At 36.6% G+C, this 26,005-nt stretch overlaps 1 protein-coding gene across 4 annotated transcripts in view; it reads right to left on the minus strand.

Moving 5' to 3' along the window:
- The window catches only part of STAM (signal transducing adaptor molecule), a 35,764-nt gene extending 11,513 nt beyond the window's left edge, over positions 1–24,251 (minus strand). The window contains exons 1-11 of one of the 4 annotated variants that reach the window (XM_026071953.1): positions 24,106–24,250; positions 19,178–19,262; positions 11,213–11,288; positions 11,028–11,123; positions 9,998–10,144; positions 9,660–9,750; positions 6,870–7,062; positions 4,905–4,999; positions 4,115–4,203; positions 3,210–3,297; positions 334–438 (exon numbers count right to left, since the gene is read on the minus strand). In XM_026071953.1, coding sequence (XP_025927738.1) covers positions 334–438; positions 3,210–3,297; positions 4,115–4,203; positions 4,905–4,999; positions 6,870–7,062; positions 9,660–9,750; positions 9,998–10,144; positions 11,028–11,123; positions 11,213–11,288; positions 19,178–19,245 — 1,048 coding nt within the window. In that variant the 5' untranslated portion in view covers positions 19,246–19,262; positions 24,106–24,250. Of the gene's footprint in view, positions 1–333; positions 439–3,209; positions 3,298–4,114; positions 4,204–4,904; positions 5,000–6,869; positions 7,063–9,659; positions 9,751–9,997; positions 10,145–11,027; positions 11,124–11,212; positions 11,289–19,177; positions 19,263–24,105 lie in introns of those variants that run through there. The other 3 variants (XM_026071954.1, XM_026071955.1, XM_026071956.1) reach the window with 3 other exon arrangements.
- Between the last annotated feature and the right edge of the window lie 1,754 nt (positions 24,252–26,005).

Below are 26,005 nucleotides of genomic sequence, written 5' to 3' on the forward strand. Positions count from 1 at the left end.
GAGGCAACGGGCACAAACTGAAACACAGACACTTCCATCTGAACATGAGGAAAAACTTCTTCACTGTGAGGGTGGCAGAGCACTGGAACAGGTTGCCCAGGGAGGTTGTGGAGTCTCCTTCTCTGGAGATATTCAAAACCCTCCTGGACGTGATCCTGTGCAACGTGCTCTAGGTGACCGTGCTTGAGCAGGGGGGTTGGACTAGATGATCTCCAGAGGTCCCTTCCAACCTCAACCATTCTGTGTGATTCTAATAGGATGAGGGGAGACCCTCTGTCAAGTAAGGCTTTCTCAAACCACTAACATACCACACAAAAAACAACACAAACTTACAGAAGTAGAATGGAAGAGTTAACGTATCCTCCAACTTCCAACACAAGGACTCAGGGCTCTTGTAACTGCCAAGTGAACCACAATCAAGTAACAGAAAGACTGATTCTGCCAGGTGTAAAAGATGATCCAAAGTAAGTGGGCAAGGAAGCTGACACAGGAGATTCCAATCCTACTCCAGAATGCAAAATTTACCACTTAAAGTAATAAACTATTTACTAATCTGATTAATCCCAATTGCCATGCAACATTCAAACTGAGAGAGGAGAAAAACAGATCCAGGCACAAAATATGACCCAAATCCATTATAAGCAGCTTTGGAGCTCCTGTCTTTACTCTCAGATTTCCAAGCTTAGAGACACAGAAGGTCCTGAAAACCTCCGGGCCGTGATGGGTGAAAGAGTATCACTGATGCGTTGGCCTTCATGTGATGAGAGGCATCCATCTACTTCTCTGAACCTGGGATCATATTGGTAGAAATACTGCGAAAAGATGTAAAACCTGGTGTAAATTCTGTCTATTTTTATATATAACACCAAGTGTGTTAAAAGGCATGACAAGGACTGCTTAGATGCCTGTACACTAACATTAAAACTGCTCTGCTGTCAACCACAAAGTTAATACACAGGAGAATGCTGCATTCATCTTATAGGTTCCCATTGTCTATAAAGAGAACTGGCATGTTAGTACCAAAGAATGTTAAGCCCTTAGAAAGCATCCATTGAATATGGATGGCAAGTAGATCCTCACTTCATAAGAGAGCCCTCAAACACCTAGAATTGCCTGCTAGTCAAGTGCACAGAGCAAAGAACTTAATTAGGACAAACTGAAACTGATCCTTGCCCCAAAACAGTAAATCTTCAATTACAGATCGCATCTCTATGGGAAAGCCTGAGGCTTACTACTATGACTGCCTTCAAAGCACTGCAGCTGTAGCTACAGACTATGCTCTGCTGTATCAGCTTTCAAGGCAACCCAAATGACTTCAATAAATAAATATCCATGATAAAATTCCTAACAAATAAAATATCTGGTAAGCATCAAGGGGTGTTTGTGGGTATGTAGGTGTGCGTAAAAATACCTCCCCCCCCACCCCCAAATAACAGTGTCCTATAATGAAGATTAAAAACTGCAACAGAATTAAAAATAGTTTGTAGTCTTTGTTGCAGGTTGGGTTTTTTTTCTGCTGTTTGTAGCAGAAGCAGGGTAATGGGCTCTAATGCAACCAAGTGGACCAAACTGACTGACTATTATAATCAGCGCTTCCAGGATGTAAGACTTTCTATAGTATTTAAAGGGAGATATCCTCACTTAAACTTTACTCACAATCAGTTTAAAAGACTTTCCCCTAAGTATTCTTATATTTTCATATTCTCAAGACACTCACTTTATTCAGCAAGTATACAAATCTAGTATCTCTCAACTACAGGATCCTACATCTGAGTTGTAGGATTCAGATGCTACATCTTAGTGGGAATTGATACCCCACCTCAAATAAAGGCAAAATATTGTGGATTAGCAGTACCTAGCCTGTAAGAGGTAGTATCTCCAAATTCCCACCAAGTTTCTTTTGGTATATTTTACGCTCTCATTTAAGAGAAAAATGCTTTCTTGGGCTCCATCCTTGACAGGTTGCCAAAATCTGTGTAATATCATCTGACGTTCATATTCACAGGACCATAACTTTGTGTGTCATTCTTGTATAAATATCACAATAACTTGTGCTTGACTACAGCAAAACTTTCAAATAAAAAAAGGCATATGAATCTTTAAATTAGAAGATGAATTACTACCTCTTGATATCAAGAAGCAGCTTAGCAAAGTGTTATATTTAGAAAGGAGGTCCTAATGTTCAGCCATATCTGGCAGGTGGTTGATCAGCATACCTTTAATTTCTTTGCCTCTGTCCAGGAGTAATCCCCTTCCTAGACAACCGCCTCTATAACTACATTTTTGGTACCTGAAGGAATAAAACCATTCACATTTCTTATTATCCCCCTTCAACTTTGATGAGGCTAGAATACGTGCCGCCACATGTCATTGACTTGCAGTTCCTAAAAGGCAATAGATAGATTTACAGATGTGATGAACCAGATGGGGGTGAAAAGATGGGAGATACCCAAGCACTTATCTCACACATGTTTTCTTATTTAACTTCTAGATAGATCAAGAATCTGCCATTTTCTTAACAAACTCTGGTCACATCTGAATTATCTATTTAAGCTGATGTAGAATGGTGCACAAAAGGCTATGCAGTCTTCCGTCTGATAATGGAGACATTTCTTTACCTTCCTTCTTTCYGCTTCCCAAGATCTGTGCTGCTTGACCTGGGTAGGACGGTCTATGATGCCTCTTTGAAGAGGAAGTCTAGTCCTTAAGACTCAAAATTACTTACATAGTCTAAAGTATCTGTAGTATTCTATAAGGTAATACTTAATGCTAGAGTCTTATAGAAATACGCACGTAAGTGGAAAACATGTGGGACGCTCACAGGACTATTCTAAGCCATAGTAATATTTCTGCTACCTCTCATCAAGTCTTCCTTAGACTCCTTTCCCAATTCATGCTGGGCTATTCTACGAAGGAAAAAAAATGGATGAATATGAGATTAACTATTCCTGGGTGCTGAGAAGGAAAAGAAGTTGGAGTACAGTTTCCTCAAGAGAGGAAGAGGTTTACTTTAAGTTAACATTCTGCATTTTGGTCTCTCGGATGTGGGAAAACAGGAAGTAAGATGACAGTTAAGGTTCAGGCACTTTCCTCAGATATGCTTGTGGTCCATTTAGGAAGCTGAACTAGTTTCAGTCTAGTTCCAATTTGGTTCTGGTGTCGGTTAAGTGCTGGAGAGAAGAACAACAACAAGCATGAGATTTTCTTACCCTCAAGATGAAGCAATTCTGGGAGGTCTGGCTGGTCATCAGATGGATCTGCACTTTGTAACATCTGCAAGAGTTGGTCCATTTTATCCTAAAAAATAAATGGTGTAATTGACATGCATGTATGTGTGGCGGGGGAGAGGAAGAATTAACACTTTCAGGGTAGTAAATCAAAGCAGTTTCTACAACTTCCACTTGGGTCTCTCAGGACTTAGAAACCACCTGAAATACCTTCAAGTAAATACAAATCATATATACTACTTTACAAGAAATAAGATGGTTAAAGAAGGAGAAGCCAAATGATAAAAGTGATTATTAGTAATGAGTAGAATGGGTAGYATAGCTTTTTAATTCTAGAAGTCCTTTGAAACATTATTTTCTGACCAGCTTCTATTTTTCATTCTGCTTATTACATATGCAATGCTACCACCTAGTGGGATTAGTGCAAATGTATTTACAGAATACAAAGGAATGCTGCTGGTAATACTGGAAATAACTCTAAGACAGCACTCAAGATGGGCCTCTCTGAGGTATCTTGAGGCATTTAAAGCAAACTTGAAAATAAATGCATCACTCCACACTCAGCTTTTAGTCTGGAGGTGCACAGCTGTACAATCCTGGAGTAGGGCCCTAAATTGAATGCAGTTTCCAAATTCAGTTTCAGAAATTCCCAAGACTGTCATAACACACAAACAAATAAGATGGTAGATTTAAATTTATATATATATATATATATATATATATATATATATAAATATATATAAATTTAAACCAACTTTTCCTTATCCTTCTCTTTTGTTATGTTCTGTTGACAACTCAAAATACTTTTGAGGTACAGGCTGAAAGGGTTAAATAACATTTGTTTAAATGTACCAGCTGCTGAAAATGAGTATTAGTATCATACTTACTTCATCAATATAAACTGGTTCAGGCTCAGGTTCTATTGTTTCTACTTGAACTTCATCACTGAACTGCACTGTTTTCTTTTCAGCTTTCACTGTAAAATAAAAGGAATTACAAAACAATTATGTAATGTTCTACAGCTAGCATTTTGCCTGATTATGAACTTTGTAGTTGAAACATCTAGTGTAAAATTAATATTTTGTTGAAATTTGGAGGAAAAAAGCTATCTCTGTGGACTTATGTAATTTCCATAAATAAATCCCTAGATTGCCTTAAAAAAAGTTACTTTTGACAATAGAACACAAGGATTTCTGAAAAATTTAGGTATATTATCCCTAAAAAAAACAGAATTAGTTCCTAATGAAAGCAAAAAAAAAGCAAAAAAAAAAAAAAAAAAAAAAGGCACCAATGCACACAGAGGGGAAAAAACCTGGCTTACAAACTAAGATCAACAGCCAGGTGAAGAGATAATTCGGAAAAAAGTTGCTATTGCCTACAGAATTTATCCGGCTGTCAATGGGACTGTCAAATGAGTCTCAAGGAAGCTACTGAGAAAGAGGGCAGCCAGCAGTAGGCAGCAGAATTTTTTCAGCAGATGACAGCATGGGCAGCCTTGGTCTAACATATAGGACTGTTTATGAGAGCACAGCAAGGGCTCCTTAGTTTGACTCTGAGTATCACATTAACTTGCAACTAAACTCTGAAGTATAAAAATAAGGGGAAAAAACAGAACTACATCACTACAGAACCTTTGAACCATGGCAAGGCCTAACATATATAAATGATGTTACTCACTCATTTCTGGCTCAGCAGAGAGATCAGCTGTTACAAAATTAGATGGAAACAATCCTATACCCTGATGAGTTTCACCTTTCCACCAATTTGGATCACTAAAAATTAAAACAAAAACATATACGCATTTAAAAACTCATACAAACAGGACATTTTTCCTAAGAATTACACTGTATGAAATATTTATATTACTTGTACATATATACAATTTGTATATATGCAGAAATATTTATACAAGAATTATACTTGTATGACAAAAATCTAGGAGATATTTAAATAAAATATTCAATATGTAAATATATTTTATTGCAGTTGGATYCCAATGTATGCTTCTACACAGCACACATGATTATTCCCAATTTTTGTAGAAGGGTTACACTGTGGTTTTATAGGTTCCTCTTTTCCAAAATATCCTGACAGGGATTTATGAGTGAGAACTCTACAGGAATCCAAAGAGCAGATATCTACATGGGTAACAACATCTACTAGAAAAGTTTAAGTAGTTTAAAAATTGTGGTAAGGATAGAGTTTTCACATTCTCTCTTGCTAAAAAAAATTAGGGATATTTTTTCCCCACAGAGAAGATCATTCCGAAGTTGACTGTGGGAAGGTTTCTGCATCTTCTTTGAATCAGCCTGCAGAAAGACAGGGCAGCAGACTAAAACAACCCCACATCTACCCTGATATGGTATTCCTAGAAATCAGTGCAGCTGGGTATTATGAATGTATGAGTTCAGCTTTTCATCTTGCAGTGTGCCTTTTCAGAACAACTGGAATTGAAAGCACTTTATAAGATCATACCAAAGAAATTCATGAGGAAGCAGACAGGGAACCTTAAATACAACCTGAGTCAAAGTTGAATCTGGCTAAAGAGAACTTGAAGTGTTAGGTATATAAAGTTCAAATGTACACTTAATTTTTTGCAAAATGCTTTTGCTGATGTTGCATATGTTGAGTCAGCAAAACAAATCTGCCATTCTGAAAAGAGCATTTTTTCTGCCTATGATTGTATACTTAAGAGGATTTTTGCCAAGGCAGCCACAGGAGCAAAGACTCGTTTTAAAGCAAACGAGGTCTCACTGCACTAAAACTTTAGAATATACTTCAGTACTTAAAAACAGATTTGCTCCTGATAGTATTGCTGTCGGCATCCATCACTACCCATGACACCTAAGCAAAGCAGAATGAAAGTATAGAACTGCAATCTGTGAACCTAGAAAATAAGAAACACTAGCATAGCTTAAGCACTGAATGAATTTTTTGATATTTTATATGAATGAGAGTGATACTGTTATTTTATAAATATTGGGGGTGGGGGGGGGAGGGGAAGGGGAGAGAGAGCAAGAATGCCATAAGCATGTAAACAAACAGAAAGGCAATCAATCCTAAAGCATTCTTCTCCGGATAAAGAAGGGATCCAGATAGAGTAGTACTGTCATAAACCAAAAGAACATTAGAGATGATGTGAAAAGTCAGCTCTAACTTACAAAAAGATAGCACCATTTAACTCTAAGCTTTCAATTTTAACAGGAAAGTAAATATAAAATACAGGTTGCATTGCCAAAATTTAATACACTTATTCAATCTTTTACTACATCTATTCAAACCCAAATTTGGCTGAAACCTTTAGGAGTTAAGTGTGAAATACTCAAAATAATTCATTAGCATTAACATACATCTCAGGAAAAAGAAAAATAATAAAACAAAAACTATTAAGGGAGACTAGAAAATTTAGAATTCTTTTTATTTCCCTATTAAAAACTGTCTACAAAGTTGAGTCAAAGAATTTGGTTACAGCGTGAAAACCCACCCTTGAAAAGCATAATGGGAACATCAGAGCATGAGTGTGAAAATCACAAATTAAATAAATATCAAATGTTGAGACTGATGATTTAACATTTTAAAAATTTAAACACACACAGTGCAAGTCTAAAGATATGTTTCTAGTATGCAACCTATACAAGTTACCTGTCATCAAGTATAGTTATAAGTTCTCCAGCTTTAAACGTTAATTCATTGTCTTCAGCAGCCTCGAAATCATAGATAGCACGAACCTTTCGGCCCTCATGTTTGTGATTTGTTAAAAGGCTTGAGGTGCTCGGATACAAAGTGGAAAGTGCTGCTTGCTGTTGCCTTTGTTCTTTTAGTGACAGTTCAATAGCTACAAAAGAAAATTTATTCACATAAAATTCTAAATATAAATGTTTTGAATGATTTGAAGATTTAATTCTATAGAAACTTCCAGTATAACTCCATTGTTGTTGCATCATAACCAATTTCCTCCTTTCACTTAGGAATGACCATAAAAAACAAAAGATATTTTAAAACTATTGAGCCTCTACTGATGTCAACAAAAGATCTACTGAGGTTTTCAACATGGACAGGACTTGGATGAATGAGTAGTACTTAAGCAAAAATGGGATAATTCACTGAAGTCACAGAGGGCTTTTCCCTTTGAATAAACTGTGAAATGGAGAAGCTTAACATTTTGTAATTTTTTTATTACTATCTTGGACTGATACGCAATATTAAAATTCTTACTGGCATACAAGTGATGTTCAACTTATACTAGACTGCCTGAAATCATAAGATACAGCTGTTTCAGTGTTTCTCTGTCAGATCAGGAGTTTTTAGCCTGGATTCCTAAAGAAGCAAGAGTTACATGCCTTTGCTTGTCTATTTGTCCATCCCTTTTCTCTCCCTATCCCTCTCTGAAAATTTTTGAGCTTCTTAGTCTTTTTCAATTAAATTTGAGTGAGGGGGAAAAAAAAAAGAAATAAAAAAAAATTGTGTCAATCATATTAAGCTCCTCCAAGTCTGTGAAATAGATGACCATGTATATATAAGATGGGACAGAGGCGGGGATGTGTGGGAACAAGAGAGAATTCAGGGAGAAAGATAAGGGGGCACACGGGAAAAACAGTCCGTGGCAGCCAAAGCACACCACCCTTTCACAACAGGAGTAACGAACTAGCTGGTSAAGGCCAGACAGCTTGTTCCAGCTGCAYGGCGGAGGAGGGAGCGATACGGAGGTATCACGGTCCGCCCCGACCGCAAAGGGTTGCATCCCAAAAAATAATTGCTGCTCACAGACTAACTGTTGACCTATAGTACCCCCAGCCTCATTATCCCTGCTTACCATATTAAAAATCACRCCCTTTGCTGCATAACGATATGTAAATAAGGGGGGCATACCCCCAACAACCGCGCAAATGGCAATCTGGCCAATGAAGTACGTCTGCCGCACTTCCACATCCCACCTTCAGCAGCTATAAAAGAGAGGACAGCTCACTAAAGTTTTTGGAAGGGAAGAAAATTGAACCGCCGACCTGTTCACTGGAGATTGCTGACGAGCGAGCCTCCTTCTCCCTCCCCCAAACAGGGACGCCTCTTTGGTAAGACTTGTGCCTCCGACAAACGTCGGACGTTACCCGGGAAAATACATTATTATTGAAAGCGTTTAATTGTTAGTTTGAGCTCACAGAAAGAAAATTTGTAGCAGCAAGTGCATTTATCAACGGCAATTCCRAACCTGTTGTATCTGTCGCTTTAATAAAATCTTATTCTTTTTACTTTGTGAAACTGACCCAGGGAAAGTCCTCAAACAGGGGGGCTCTGGCAGGCAAATGTAAATTATAAAGATAAGGAAGGGCCTTCCGTCCCTCCCTTTCACGCGACAGGATGAAAAAACAAAAAGGGACAGACTATCACAAGAAAACGAACAATGAAGAACCCACACAGAAATCTCAACCGTGAGACTTCAGGAAGCCAGACTTCGGTGGCTCTACTGTTGAAGGAGCTATTGATAACATACACAGATGGGCTAACAGGGATTTAAATAAATCAAAGTTATATTATGTAATAGCATTCTGAAGAATTTATCTATCAAAGATGAGAAACTGCAGACATCCACCAACCAAAAACTTTATCTGTGCTATGAAGATCTTATATACACATTGTCAGGTTAATTAGTTATATGGGCTCAAGTGAACAGCCTTTGTTACAGCTTTAAGCTCAAAGCTTGTACTGCATACAGTGACTAACCTTTTATGCCTTTTTGTTGCTGGAAAGTTTGACCTCAAAAAGCAGTAACTTGACCATGAGGATCAATCCAGTTTGAGAATAATTCTTTGCACATATCTGGCATAGGACTGGTAAATGACATATGCCTTGATACAACAGTAAATCAAAAGTAACCATTCCACATCTGTTTTGCGGGGCCACAGTGATGTGTTTAACAGCCACTATGCTTAGAGCAAGSAAAGGCTTAAAGTTCTTTGAATAATGCTTTCTTTCTACTTAAAGAAATAAAGTTCAAAGTATATCTAAAATACTGTATCCAATTTTGCATACCACTTACACTACAAATATTATTGTCTGCTTCCATCAAATGTTTAAACTCCAAACAAATGCATTTTACTGGCCCCAGGAAGAGGGAAAAATGCAAATGCAGAACTTGTACCAAACATTTCCATAATGGAGTATGTTCTTAAAATGAAATTTAGCAGACTACTACAGTGTTATTTCAGTTTGGCAAGATCAAGAAAAAAAATGATCAGGAATTATTCAACTTTGTCCTACCTATAAAATAACTTTGATCTTTAACTCTCCAAGAATTGAACAGAAGGAAGGGAATGGCAATCATAACCACAATCAAAAAGTATATTATTCACAGCAAGGAAGGAGGCAAAACATTTGTTCCTGCTTTATTAGATATTTATCATTAAATTGATTAGGTCAGCAAGTAAATGCACTCACCTTTAGCTAAATCCTCCTCTTCCTTTTTGTTAGCTACTGTACCAGGATCTTTGGCAACTAGAGCTGGACTCGCTTTTGCCTGTTCAGCAGCCTAGCCAAAAGCAAAAGATGTTAAAGTGGATTTAAAGAAAAACGGTGACAATGTATTACATTCATGTAATGTATTCATTTGTGATATAAAATCAAAAGTAAACCACAGCATTTCATCTCTCAAAGGAACATTAAGACAGATTTCATTTTGGTTGCAAATGCATTATAGAATTACAAACTAAAATACAGAACTGTGGATAAAAAGAATGTGTGATTCCTTTTAAAAACAACCACAAGATTTATTATACCTGTGAACCAATAGCTGGAAAAGTAACTCCTTGCTCCTTAAGATTTTTTATCATAGCAGATATTAAACTAAGCTGTGGGTCATTCTTGAATTCATCTGTCCATTCCACCATAAGAGCTTTCAGCTTTTCACAAACTTTTGGATGACCCTGGAGAATAGCAGAAACTAGTTAAGTAATTTAGCAATCTGTTCTTAATTCCTTAATTTCACATGAGAATATGAAACAATAAAATTGAAGTCCTTCAAATTCTCTTTATTTCCTAGTCCAAATTGCTGTTCTCCTTTGCAGTACACTGAGCAGATTGTGGTAAAGAATCTGTAAATGGTTAAACACAGCTGGTCAAAATTTTATATATATAATTAGAAACATAACCCTCATTGTTAAGAGCTCTATCAATATTAACTTTTTTTTAATGTGGCAATTTTAAACTGAAACCTGTTTTCCAGTTTAACTTTACAACTCCTATTTTTTTCAGATAGTTTTATCTTAAATTTTGAAACCAAGGAGGTAGTGAATTCTGCATTATTGCTGTTTTATGCTCAACAGAAAGACATCCATTATTACTGTCTATATAGACACTTTAAAATAAAGTCAGGTGTATCACTAAGGGATATCTCTGTCAGAGAGGAAAATACAATGTACCACTTTTCAGCACTGCTTTTGACTGCCTTCAGCAGTAGCATCTAAACAAATACATGACTCAAAATAGAGCAAAACAGAAAGTTACAGAAAAGCCCTGTACTGCCTACATTTTACTACCTATCTGCATTTAGTGTTTCATTGTTTTTACTTAATGTTCAAATGAATCTGTATATATTCTTCCCCGCAGTGAACAGAAAACATAAAAAGCTGTAGTTTTAAGTGGCCATAAGGAAGCTTTTATTCAGTGACTGTCATCCCAGTAACCTTGTATCCCCCCCAACCCCAAAATTTCCAATCTCCCAGAATTAGGTTCCAATCTACTTCCAGATTACCCCAACTCTCTAGCTTAGCTTTTATATGAATCCTACAAATCAATGCAATACATTACCTTATTCAACACATTGCTTACTTCACTGGCAAAATCTCTCGAACAGACTTCTAAATGAAAGATTTTACCACAGTTTGATACACATGCTCCTAGAAGCTAAAGACAAAGAGATTAGAACTCAGGGAAGCTTTTTGCAATATAACTCCTTTCAGGAAGGAAAAGGAATACATCAAAAAGTCACCTACTGTTAATGCTTGCATAGCAACATGGGGATCTTTATGGTTCACTCTCTTCATAATAGAACGAAGACAGTCCTTGGGCCTAAAGAAACACAAGACAGTTTGAAAATGATGTAATGGAAAGAACATTTCCTATTGCACAGATTTCAATGCATGAAAAGGCTAATAGCAAGTTCTCCCAAATAAAGTTGGCAAATTATTTAATAGCTTTTTCTTAATGTTGCAATTAAAAGAACTACAGCATTAACAGTTCTAGTCATTTTTATCTGTAGAATTGCTAGTTTTCTTCATTAGCAGAATCTCTCAGTAAGCTACATTTATTTTTGATTATAATTCTCTATAGTCATGCACCTCCATTAAATGTTTCATTTTTACTCTTTAGAAAAAAAATTCATACCAGAGAAACCTTCATATAAATTTATTTTAATATAATCACATACTATATCAAAACTCATATCCTCTTTTTAATGAAAATAGTTTTTTGCTAAATCAAATTTGTCTCCTCGCATTTAACTTCTTTTTAACACACATCTAAAGTATCTAATATCAAAATGTAATGTTTCTCTGCATCCATAAGACAAGTAAATGAACATAAGTCATAATTTCAATAGTATATTTGTGTTCTCAGATGCTTCATAACCAATAAAAGGAATACTCACACTATTTTCCATGATCAAGGCAATTCCATGTGCCTCACCCCTATCTGTTCCCTACACAGTCTTTTCTTCTATGGAGTACTCTTTTCCCACCCCACTCTTCTCCCACAACACATATACTGAACTCCCTTGAACATCAAATATTCATTTTACTGACCCATCGTCCATGTGAGCTCTGAAAGTACCCAAGGAACACAGAGTACACAGATGCAGAACTAGTCCTCTGTTAATGACAACACATCTTAAAAAAGGAATACTTGCATATGCTTCAAAGGGGAATGAGGCATAAAAAGTCACATTTACATAAACGTGACCAGGTTTTTGCACTGTAGATCTCGTCTCCTTCTCTTAACATCTCTCTAGTTCCTACATGCATCCACTCAAATCACAATAAAAAAATTCCTACTTGTTAAAATTAGGTTGCAATTTCTAGCCAAGTCAGTTTTGTAAATAAACTAAGCTTAAATGGGCTTAGAATATGTTCTTTAGAAGTAAATATGGTACTATAACTCCCTTGTTAGTCAATAACAAATGCAACTCCATGCACAAAAGCCAAAATCAAGACATCAGTGTTGCAGAATTCTGTATCTCACATATTTGGTGCTTTAATATAGGAATGGTATTTAACATCAATATCTAAAATAAAGCAGAGAGCAAGGTTTCTATAATTTAACTTACATCATGCTTACCAATTACTGGCAAGAATAACCTTTCAGTAAGCCTGATTTCGTTTTAAATACATTCTCCTCCACACTTATGGATTATTATGGATACTTATTTTTCAGTAGATAAACAATCAGCATTTGTAATTAATATTTGTTTAATAAGTTTGAGTGGTAATTACTTTCATATACTTTCCCTTAAAATCTACCACTCCTTTGCATTTCCCATCCACATCGAAGAACAGCTGCTTACATACCAATTACCACCACCCTTCTGTCACACTTTTAGGTTTGGAGGGATTTTATTTGTTTGTTTAGTTATTACCACTACATTCTTCACAGATTCTATTTTAATCTATAGTCTAACATTTAGAAACACAATATGCAATGAACCAACAAGTGCTAAAGGACTATTAAACATTCTGCATGTAAGTTGCAAAACTATTAAATATGGAATTCAAGTTTAATACAAAATTTACAGAAGAATTTTGTACATACATAGAACTTGTCTGTAAAATTCCGTACAATGTACTTGAATTCTGTATTTAAGTTTCAAAACTATTAAATACAGAATGCCAGTTTTATCTATGCTGTAGTAGATAGAAATAATAGCAAAAGGAAATTTAAGAAACAATTTAAATGAGAGTTTCTGACAGTTTGGTATATTAGAGCCTGTATGCCTTTTTTTTGTTGTTTGTTTGTTCTGTCCGTAGAGGTGGTGGAAGGCTGAGCGAGTCTGGGGTAGGATTATGACTGGCACGCAAGCATTATCTATTGAATAGCCCTGAATAGATTCTTTTTTCTTTTGAGGGAGGCAAAAGTAGGAAAAGAGGAAAAAAGTGTGAATTTAAAACTAAGATTTTCATATTTCTGGAATATTTACAGTAATTCTCCCCCTCCACACACACATAAAATTAGTTTTCTATTGCACTGATATCCAAGAACTAATACGAAACTTAAGTATACATTACACCACTGCTTGGCTTTACTATATTTGGCAGTGTCTATGTTTTACAGAAATGTCCACCTCAAATTTAGTAGTACTAATTATAGAAAATGCTGCCACATAGTAAGACTACATATTACTCAGTGTATACTTTCATATAACTGATTATTTTACTTATGCTGATCAATAGATAAGTCAAACTTTCTACTCATTAACAGTCCAATACAGATATGAAGGTTATAAGACTGTCCATTATCTATTCATTATCTAAGACTCTTCATATGTTCACTTCACCTAAGAAAAAAAATACATGATAARCCTTTCAGGAATAACTGCTTTTTAATGATTAATTTGTGAGTAGGCCTATTAATGTGTTATGAGGGCAAGCACAAAAAGAGTATGACCATTAATGTTAAGCCAAAATTTATAAAGATAGGGTGCAGGGTCAAAAGTTTAATGGTCCAGGAACAGGACCATTAGCTTAAACTTTTCTATTAAGGCTAATGAAAAAAAAAAAAAAAAAGGAAATCCAAAGTCTTAATTAAAAAATATGAAGTAACAAGAAAGCCTCAAAACCAAGTGATCTTCCATGCACGTCAAGTACAAATTTCAAAAGGTAAAATAATTCAGTAATTCATAGAAGCTCCAGATAAATGGACAAATATATATTTTTAACACTCAGTGATCGCATCTATTAAATGTTTTAACATGCTCAAACATTTAAGAAGAAATCTTTTCATTACATCTATATCAAACATCAGGCTGACTGATGCTTAGTCTCACAGACTAAGAAACCCTATTCTAGACAGCTCTGAAATCCTATTTTTGCTTCAAATTAACTCATTATACAATTTAGTCTATAAATTATGAGAAGCACTATTTAGAAATCAGAAGAAAGGCATGCACCCCACATGAACACAATTCTATTTATTAGGAAATTTATTAAACAGCTCTCCAGAACATGCTATACAAATATTAGGCCACAGTTCTGTTCCAACAGTTTTATAATCCAAGTTTCAGAGACAGCACAGTGATCAGGAATAACAAACCAGTAGGGAGAAAATACGGCAAGGTAAGATAGAAGTAATAATATTATATACTCATACATCCAGAAAAACATTCACAATAAATTTCAGTTTGGGTTTTATAAAGTAAAAATAATGCATTCGATTGTTAAATAAACATAATAAAATTATTTATCAAAAACAAAATAAACAGTAACTGGAATCTGAAATACTACTTTGCACAAAACATTTCACAATTTTGGAAATGTATTTTATTATCTGAGATGAATGACTATGGGGATGAAGACTACACAGGTGACTCAACTTCCCTCCCTACTGTTAGAAACAACTAGCCAGAGATTAGTGTATATAACTATACGTATGTAACTATGTAAACAGTAAAACTGTAATTATGTAAAACACTACTTATACTGGGCAACTTTAGTGGAAGAAAAAAAACAGAAGGTAGTTTGGAAGACTATCAAGAAAGCAATCTTACTGTCCTCTCTTGTACGAGCAGGCATGAAAACGACGAAAGGAGAACCATCTAAGCAGAACAGTGATGCACCGAGGCAGTGGTAAAACCATAAGGAATCAGGTCAAAGTTACAGACACATTGATAAACAGACAAACCATTTGTGAATGATGCTTTTGTTTCTTCTTGAGTGTTTTTTTTGTTACATTTGTTATACTAAGTAGAGAGTGCTACATTAAATATTTCTAATTTCTCCACCACTGAAGTCTTCTCCCAGTACACTAACTTTCTTTTTTCAGCCTGTCATTTTTGCTAAGTAACATTGCCAGAGGAAAAACTGCAGCAGTGATGGTTTAAAACAAATATCTTATTAACTTAATACATAAATGCAAAAGGTACAACCATCTCAAAGTCAAATGCAAGAAGAATGAGGTTCAGGAACCGGTTAACACTGAACCAGAATGACTGAGGAAGACAAAGAGGGAAAGTGAGACAGGTGCTTCATGCTAAAACATATTACACATGACCTTTAATTTCCCCTTTTCTTCTGCTTAATAAATCATTCCAGTTTCATAACATTATTTTACTAAGAGCTCAAACTACAGATCCAGTTGTATAAGCATTTCCACTGCAGAAAGCCAACACTACACAGTTTCTATACCTTTCCTGTAGTCGGATAATTTAATTATGCAAGTCAAAGATGATCAAAGCTTTTGAAGTAAACAAGTTTTGAAGAATAATGCATAAGAACAGAAAAGCACATCACTTCTAATGGTAAAACTTCATATTCTGTTTTAATCAAGTTTTTGTGTTGAAAAGGAAGACTTGCTCACTGAACATTTTCAATTACCACCAACACTCCCCAAAAATGGCAAGCAAAAAAAGCTCATAATTATCATATGCAACTGCAGAATTGTATTACTTATTAGAACAAATCCAGAGATTAAAAAAGTCTCATAGTTAAACAAATTTTAGATCATTGTAAAGTAGTCAAATAGTCAAATAAAAAAAACAGATTCAGTGGAATCCTCACTTGCTGAAACAGAGTACTTTTGTTGACTGGATTAAGGAAAGGGAAGAAAGATTAAATGTGTAGCTATTGGTGATTCTATATTACCAAGGTACATCAATGTTTAAAAAAAAAAAACAAAACACACACACACACTAGTGCAACTACATGAATTCAGTTAGAAGTTCAGTTACTGAACTGTAACTAAATTATCTTAGGAGAAAACAAAACCTCTTTGTAGCTAAATAGGCTTCTGACAATTACCCTAGATCCACGTAAGGTGCTGGCAGACCAAAATGAGACAAGGCGCCATATAAAACTATGTAACAACAAATTGCATTTTCTTTTGCAATAAAGAAAATAGTCCTTCCGGTCTTCTGTGGCTTTATGCATATGACTATCTACATTTAAAATGCCACAGGCCACATCAGAATTTAGACTGGTACAAAAGAAAATCCGTAGAGCAGAGATGATAACCTAAACTTGTGTCAAGAACTAAAAAAGACAGAGCTTGTATTGGATCAGAACTGGTGACAGATTAAAGCAGATCCCAATACAGAACACTAGAATCCCTGCCACAGGAATTTATGTTGTAGGGGAGTTAGGAARAGTTAAAATTCTTAATGGGGAACTTCCATCTGTTTTACCTTCCTGTATAATTTGACATAATCTATCAAAACAAAGAGGACAAAAAAACCACCATTATCAGCAAGTCTTAACATTTTATTTTAAGTGAAGAGTCAGCTGGAAGCCTGCTACTAAAAGCAGACTAAGTATTACAAAGGTTAAAGTAACAGATGGGGGGGGGGGGGAAAACACACACACTCTTATTCAAGAAACAATCGTAACAAAAATTCCAGCTGTCCCAGAGAAATTTAGCTATATGTTGCCAGAGATCTCTGGTTTTGTCAGTATTCCCTAGGAGCTGTCTCCTGTAGCTAGATACATTTGAGTACTGTTCAGAATAAATCACTGTTAGGCTAAATCTGGCCTATGTAAAAGCTTTCACCAATTAAACAGAATACGGAATCCTTCAACAATATTGTTATAGGCTCAGTATCAACAGATAAAGGAGCAAAAATACAGTTTTTGTATACAGAGACTAGTGTGAAATGTTATTAACAACTTACCAGCTTTTATTCTAACTAGAACTTTACACAACAGCATAGGCATCTCAATATGCCATGTTATTCATAAATACTCCTCTGGAGATCATCTCTAATCCCAAGGAATAAGCTTATTTGCTGACCTGTCCTTTGGAACAAAAATCCCAGGTGGGAATTTGTTACCTGGCATTCCATATTGTTTCCTGCAGTTTTAAAAAGCAAACCATGTCCTTCTCAGAGAAGTCTTTCACTAAACAGCAGCAATAGGCATCTCTTTGAAGCTGTTTCTTAAAAACAAACTGTTACACAGACTGCTTGGGAAAGATGCATTCAAAACATGTTTCCAAATTCTAAAACAACACTGAATATTTCAATATATTTAGAGTATTTATAATGTCTTTAAACTGTATTACTTGCTAATTCAAATTATACTTTGACTTTTCAAGTCCAAAAAATGAGGCCATGCATAAGGCCTATGACAGAGTTCAATAAGGAATCAACAAAAGAAGCATTAAGAGCCCGYATTAAGATGTGTTTCATTTAATACCACATTATCAGAATGCCCATTTATCAAAGCTCTAATGTGGGAGAAAAGCTTGTCAAAACAGGGGGAAGAAACATACAACCTCATTGCTTTCTGTGACAAAGTGACTGATGGTCTGGCCAAGGGGAGGGCTGTATACCTTTGATTTTAGCAAGCCTGTTGACAGTCTCCCATCCTTATCACCAAACTGGTGAAACATGGGCTGAATAAATGGATGATAAGGCAATTGGAAAATTGGTTGGACTGCCAGGCTCAGAGTTGTGAACAGCAGTACAAAGTCCAGTTGGTGGCCAGCAGCTAGTGTGGTCCCTCAAGGATCAGTACTGCCAAATAAATGTCTTCATAATGACCTAGACGATGGGAGGGAACACACTCTACACAAGTTTGCTGATGACACCAAACAGGGAGGAGCAGGCAATATGCTGGAGGGCAGGGCTTGCTATTCAGAGGGACCTGAGCAGGCTGGAGAAATACGCCAGAGAAATAGGTTGACCAGAACCTCATCAAGTTCAATAAGAGCAAATGCAAGGTCTTGCATCTGGGACAAACTGCACCAGCAGAGGCTGGGGGCCAGCTGCCTAGGAAACAGCTACACAAAAAAGGATGAGGGGGTCCCAGTGGGCAACATGAGTCAGCAGTGTGGCCTGGCAGCAAAGGAGGCCAACTGCATCTTGGCCTGTATTAGTAAGAGCACAGCCAGCAGGGCCAGCAAAGCGATCCTTCCCCTCTATTCAGCACTTGCAAGAGTGCATCGGGAGTACTGTGTCCAGTTTTGTGCTCCCCAATACAAGAAGAATATCAACATACTGGAGCAAGTCCAGCAGAGGGGCATCAAGATGATCAGCGGGCTGGAGAACACCACGAATGAGGACAGCCAGAGCTAGGTTAAGTTTGTAGAAGAACAGGCTAAGGAGGGGGAACCTAATTGCTGTCTACAACTACCTGATCAGAGGATACAAAGAAGATGGAGCCAGACTCTTCTCAGAGGTGCACAGTGATAAGAGGCAACAGACAAGTTGGAACATGGAAAATTACAATTAGATAGTACGAAAAGAAAAATTTATCATGGGGTGGCTAAATACTGGAACAGGTTACCCAGAGAGGCTGTAGAAACTCTGTGCTTGGAGGTGTTCAAGGCTACTGGACATGGCCCTGTTTTGAGCAGGGGGGTTAGACCAGATGAACTCTAAAGCCTGCTTCCAACCTAAATTATGATTTTATTAAAAAAAAAAAAACCTAATGACTTCTCCTGGGTTTACAATAACACTGTTAAAACACAGTGCCTTAACTTTTTGTTACATCAGTGAAAAACTGCTATATGCAAATACTAATTTTAACAGATCACTTAATATCTCCAGAGGAAGAACTATAAAATATAGGGACAGAAAACCCTTACGTTTTCCTTGTACTGGTAGTAAAATTACTTTATAGTAAGTTAATTGAGGAAAAGTTGCAAAAGCTTATACAAGATAACAAAATTTTCATTCCTGTCATCTAGGAAGTCTTCATAAAGAAGACTAGAATAACAAAATTAAAGTTTTTTGGAGGAAAAGCTCTGAAATCACTTACCCTGTGCGCGACTGTCCAACTTTATCACAAATATCTAAGATGAGGCCCCAGTCTTCTGCAGTGTTCATCTCACTGGTTGCTTTCTCTGATGAATAAAGCATAAGTAAATCAAAATACAAATTTAAAAAATGAGAACAGAATTTAAGATAAAACTGACAAAGATGTTATATTACTCCTTTACATACTGCAAAATGCACAGTAAAATCCTATATTAACTTATTAATATATAAAAACTGTTCTACCCAATTGCTTTAATTTTAAAGCATTCACTTGCTACCATAAATTTAAATTCAGACAAACATATTTTTCCCCCACTAATAAATATATACCCAGAATATCACAAAAAATCATATCAGCTATCAAGAGATGTTATTTCCCCATTTGGAACTGTAAAGTTTAATAGGATATGAATACTCAAAGCATTGGTTCATTTGAGACTAAGATACAGCAGGAACAGCATTTTACCACATCCTCAGACACAAGCTGTGAGTCTTGCATTTCTTTTACATGTATTGCAAGTCAACAAGGAGGCCTCAAAGATTCATGAATAATCACTAAAATTGACTTTTATCTCCCCATTCTCATCTCTACCCTGGATGATATATTCCACTGTCTCTTTTCAGCTACAGAGACTGCAAAACCAAAGCCAGTCTGATAAAAGCCAATGGGGCTCTCTTCCAAATATCTTGAATAGGACAGTAGAGTCCCCGTGGAAGAGTGCAGAAAAAGAGGGAAGGTGGAGAAGGATAAATTCCACCTCAGAACAGAGGAGAGAGACCCCCACCACACACACACACACACACACACACACACACACTATTTCTCCCCAGAGTAGCCTAGGTACCCAGAGGATAACAATAAATAAAAGAGCTAAAGGAAACTGGGCCTTACGCTGCAACTGAATGGAAAACTGACAGATTGGATCAGTACTGGACAGCACTAGGGAACACACGAGCCATTTCCACTATTCTCTGCACAGAAAGAGATACAGGGAGAGAATAGTAGGTAACCTTTGCTTCCTATCCCTGCTTCATCCAATATTCACCTTTTAACCTATAAAATGGGTCTCAGCAAAGGGTACCAGGCCTCAGGCAATGTCTCAGAGACTACTTAGATAGTTTTACCAAGGGAAGCAAAGAATTCCTATAAAAACTTATCTGCCAGGATTCATTAATCTATACTAGCACTTGATAGATTGCAGAGAAAAGACAAAGAAAAATATCTAATTGCCAAAAGTTATGAGAAGTTATTAATCCCAAAGCTGATGGTCCCGTTTTCTATGGGTGAGTTTCTCTGTCCTACAAATTGAAGTCAGGTTATACTTGCTTAGTCTCTTAATTCAGATCTACAACGCACAAAAGCAAAGCTCTACAGTTACATGCTCTCAAAGTATTTCTGCAGGGGGGGGGAAAAAATATATATATATATATATATATATCATTCTAGTTGTATAAGGGAGAGTTTGATCACTCTTATGCAAGTTATGCTATGTGATGCAAGAAAAACAGTGAAGCAGCATAGGGAAAATAGCCATAATTCTATATATTCTGCCAGATAAAGTAAAAAGGCACTGTCTCTTCTCTCTGAACTGAATCAAAGCTTATTTGATTACAAAAGACTGCGATAATCAACAAAAACATCAAAAACTTTGGGTAGACACCATGCTAATATCTGGCACCGACAAATCAACAGACCACTGCATTTTTTTTTTTTCTTCAGTCTACTAACGTTCCAAATCATGCTTAGGACTAGTATAGCTAACAGTTCACAAAATTACTGAATTTTTAACCTTATTTATAAAAGAAACATGGCAACTGCAAAGGAATTATTGAGAGCAATACCATAATGGCACAATTCAGTCAGCAAGCAAACTAGAAAAGCCAAAACAGAAAGCAGAACAATGAGACTGTACCTTGCTGAAATCAATGAATACTATTTCATTACTCCAGAGTTTAGTCAGCTCTAAATTATCCGTGGGCAGAAGATGTGTGCCACACATGGAGAGACACCTAAAACGAATGCTCAGTATAGAGCAACCACAGGCTGAGCCAGACTTCTGCAATCACAGGACACGAGTGCAGCCGCTGTACTGCTGGCAAAGCCGGCCTGGAGCCTGAGGCATTATCACGGCTTTTTGGAAGCAGGCAGCCTGAGTTAGCAAGTGCTGGTGGACCCGAGTTCAAGCATGCCTGCACGGCACTCCCCACCCTGGAAGCGCTGCCAGTGCACCCACACAGCCCGGAGGCACCCGAAGTAGGCTGCGCGGAGACGGCTTGCTCCCACCTCCACCGTCTCAGCCCAGAGTCAGCTCTGCTGGAGCCAGAGCTGCCCCATTCAAACCGTGTCTACACAGTGCTCTCCAGCATCGCAAGTCCAGCGAGGCTTAGAGTTCACTCACAATGAATGCTCTACGGTGGTTAGTATATGCTTTAGCAGCCAGACAGCCGAGAAATCCAACGCAGCTGAAACTTTTTGGACTTTCCATTTATCCTAATGGACAGTTGCCTTCACTTTTGTCAATAATTGACTCTTCTTTCCTCACATCACCAGAGAGCAATTGCATGGCAATTTGTCCTGTCTTTTACAAACCAAAAAGTAAAATAATGCATGCCTAAGGTTTGATAGTAACAACAAACTGTGTTCTATGATAATTTAAATAGCATYGGCTGAAACTGCAAGTAAGATGGGAATTGATAAAATCCCTAACCCATACCAGCCATATCAATTAAAACCTTCATTTTCATTCTCAGTAGGAATATTCTGCAAAGTTATTCATGAGGACAGTTACATGTTTTCTATCATGGTTACATCCCTCCTCAGAAGTTAAATTTAGTCTTGTATAAAAACTGCATTTGTTTGCAATGCCTCCCTCCTGTTGTTAGTCAGGATATTTCTTCTACCAAAAATGCTAGATAGTTTCTTACCAAATTTCAGTCTAAAGCCCAGTTCCATTGTATACTGTCTTTTCTATTAATGAGCACCTATTATTTCCCTTGCATTAAAAAAAAAAAAGCCATAAAACAGGAGTAAAAATTTTTGTCTGTAGAGTTTTAGTTATATTCTGTCTCAGTCAAGGACAGTTAAAATTTAACCACACACTGTGAACACTAGCAGTACACTAGCTGACAYTGACCATCCGCACAAAAAGGCCAATATCACTGTCACAGCATTAGCAAGTGACTATCAGCCTTCACCACTCGGGGATCAGGAGCAACAAAGATGCTTTGACAAAATTCCTAGGCTGCATCAGTGTTTCGCAGACAAAATTATGACTTGAAGTTACATAATTTAAATTACTTAAACTATTATCACTGAAAACCCATGAATCTTCCCCACTTCTAATGTGAGGCACACGTTTACAGCCAAAGAGTTTTATGTATATTAACTATTTTCTTAACCCGACTGCCAGCTGGCATCCTACCAGTCACCATCAACCTCTGTCTTGGTACGAAAGTGGGCTCAGAGGGAGGTAAAACAGAAATTTGTTTTRAAAGTCTTAAGGTAGGTTAGCACAGAAGACAAAAGATATTCAAAGTTAAATTTGGCATGTTTCTTCATCTTCCACCTCTCTGATCAAAAATAATTCTGTCACAGCAATATTAATGCTTACCTCAGACCCCATCCCCCCATCTCATCATTATTGCAAAGTCTTATTCAACTTACTGAATACGAAAGCAGATAACATTTCAGGTTTTACTAAAATGACTTTTAAAGACAGTGCTGCTTGCCTCATGAAAGCAGTGTTCTTTAAAAACTCATTAATACTATGTTGAACACAAAGGAAAACAGAACTACACGGCACGGAGGCATACGTTCTTGAACTTTGTCTCCAGTTTTCCAAAAGGGCGCTCTCCAATCTAGCTGTATCACTGATAAAAGACCTTGTCTTCCTAGCATAAACAAGGCCTACAAGTTAATGCAGTAGATTAACCAATGCAAGGTTATAACATCTTATGTTGTCTCAATTGTAATCATTAGTTTCTAAATTTTACAGGATTGCTTTTCTTTTTTTGTTTCATTACAAGTTTTCAACTTTCACCTTCATTCTTTTTTCTAGGAATTATTTAAAATTATTTTCTTACAGCTAATTCCACAGGGACAGACACGGGAAGTGGCAAAAGCTGCCATTTCAGAGGAAAAGAATACTTAGACCAATGGACTCTTTGGACAGCTCTGCTCGTGATTCTGCACAATATGATAGTACCTTTCTAAATGACTTCGACAGTCTATTAAATGCCTTTGGAAAACAAGAAACCCACATGAAACTGATACATTACATTTTTCAGCCAGTTTGCAATGCACAGAGCATGAGTACATCTCTCCTTACATTTACTCTCTACTCCTAAGACCAATCACACTGAGGGAGACCAACTCCCTCTTGCCCRATAAACATTTTCTAATACATTCCATACATAAGGAAAGAGATGCCTAGGAAAATAGAGAAAAGAATAAGATAAGCATATATGTAGTATACAATGCTGTTCAGCGACCAACAATTTACAGCTTCATAACTCCCGAGTCAGAAATGGTGCTTCAACCACACAGCATAATTATAAATTAGCTATAAAAAAAGGATTAAGTGTTCTGGAGAAAAATACATCTTCTCTGACAGAAATCTCAGTGTGTCTGTATCTTCAGAATTTCTCAAGAAATTCTAGAACATTGTCTCCATAAAAAGAAATACCTAGAAGCTGAAACCATACTTTCAAACATTTTATCATCATTTTCTGAAGTGTTTTTTTAAGCTAAACCTCTGAACAAAATGTATAAAAACTTGAACAACATATACCTTCCAAAGAAAACAACATTCCTGAATATAAATGCTATCTATTTTCACTGAGATACAGTATCAAAACTTGGAAGATGAAGTTACACCTTATGATCAGAAGCCAGGCCAGAGAGATCTAGATATGAGTTACTGTACTTACATTTGGGTTCTGGTGAAAGTATATGGACTCTTGCACTGAACTTCACTGGCTGCCTTTCTGACCAAAACCACCCCAACTCCGGAAGCTAAAACAGAAGTTCAGTTTAACCTTTGCCTCTTGAAAGCTTCCTTGAAGTTGCTCAGGCCCTTCCTTGCCCTTTATTAAGATGGTATTAATGTTACTATATTCAGGGCTTTCTGAAAAAAAAAAGAGTGCAACATAAAGCAGAAACATGTTCAATATTAGTCTTTAACAACAGAGCACCTAATATGTCATATAGGGATCTAAATGGCCAAAAACCACCTGCCACTTTCAAGAACATTAAATATTGAACATTGAGTTGTCCATTCAGCAGCAACGGTGCTTCTTTATCGCAGTCTGTCTTTCAGTGCTGTGCTTCCTACGTCAACCCACTTGGGGCACAGGAATCAATACCAGCCATCACATTGGGACTCAGAAGCGTGTCTCTGTTCTACAGTCTAAACTGCAAAAAAGGCTAACCTACAAGATGGACATACTTTGCAATATATACTACAGCGCCGAGAGTTTGTTTTGTTGCGTTTTTTAAAAGGTCTGGTGTTTATGTACATTTTTGCACAGATTATCAGTGGATCAAGACAGTCTCCTTCCATGTAATGGACCAAGGGTTGTATGCCATAAATAAATCAACATTAAGTAAATACAGTTAAATTAAATATTCTCCTCTGTATATAAGTGTATGTAATTATAATAAGTAATCGTAAGACAAAAAAAACCCCACAAACACAGGACTACCATTTAGGATATTTTAGCATAAAATGGTAAACAAAAGTTTTGTTTCTCACAAACCTTTTCTAAGAACTATGAATCCATAATCAACTGTTGTCCTCTCCATATCATTAAAAATTGCAACAGTTAAACACCATGTTATCATAAATAAATATCTAGTTGATAAGGTACAGCTCACAAGGTATAGCCTCACTGTTAAAAACAACTACTATGGTTCCATTTTGAACAGTATTTAGCAATTATTCAGTAAATGGTGATAATTTGTATTTAGCCACTCCCCAACCAGTCATTACACTCAGAGTTCTAGAAAAAMCATCACCAAAATATAAGGAATCTGACAAAACTTCTGAGCTTTTGGGGTATCTAAGTAAACCAGCCTCTTCTTGTGATGTAAAGTCTCATACTTTTGTTAAGCCCCCATTTCCCTCTGGTTTATATAAACCTGAAAAGACTTGAAGCATCTATAAAATTCTATTTTCTCCTCTGGTTTTGGGCATTATTCAAAAATTATAACCAAAGCAAAAACTATGTATTTACATTGTGATTCTGTTTGAAGTTCCCAATTATGTCCAAGCACAGCTACAATTGACAACTTAAGGACAGAAGCAGTAAACCCTTCTCAGAAATGATTACGTCCTAAAACAAGTTTTTCATCAGGTTTAGGAAGTTCTATTAAACAGACATAAATGCTGAAAAAAGCCACTGTCAAATTTAATGGATGACTGCTCAGGTGTTGGTAAGGGGGAAGGGGGGGGGCACACCCACTTATTGCCACATCCTACCAGATTTTCCATGCAAGTATGTGCAAGTCACTTGAATTCTCTGCCTTAGTTCTTTCTGCATCTTAACAACAGCACTTTCCTGCCTCAGTAGGATAAAATAAATACACTGATCAACATTCAGATACTACAGTGAATAGTGTGATGCATTTCATAAGGCAGAAAAGTTAACTGCCCATTGCTAACAAAGCTATTTTTTCAAGAGGTAAGTCTTGGGGGTAAACAGGTTTAAGTTACCTAGGCATTAGATTTTACTGGTATTTAGTTAAAAAAATTCAAAACCTAGTACTGAGTTATTTTTATGCTAGGAAGTCTCCAAGACATTAAAACCATCTAGAATTTTGAAAAACAAC

Source organism: Apteryx rowi, unplaced genomic scaffold, assembly GCF_003343035.1.
Source record: "Apteryx rowi isolate R43461 unplaced genomic scaffold, aptRow1 scaffold_333, whole genome shotgun sequence".
Taxonomy (NCBI): Eukaryota; Metazoa; Chordata; class Aves; order Apterygiformes; family Apterygidae; genus Apteryx; species Apteryx rowi.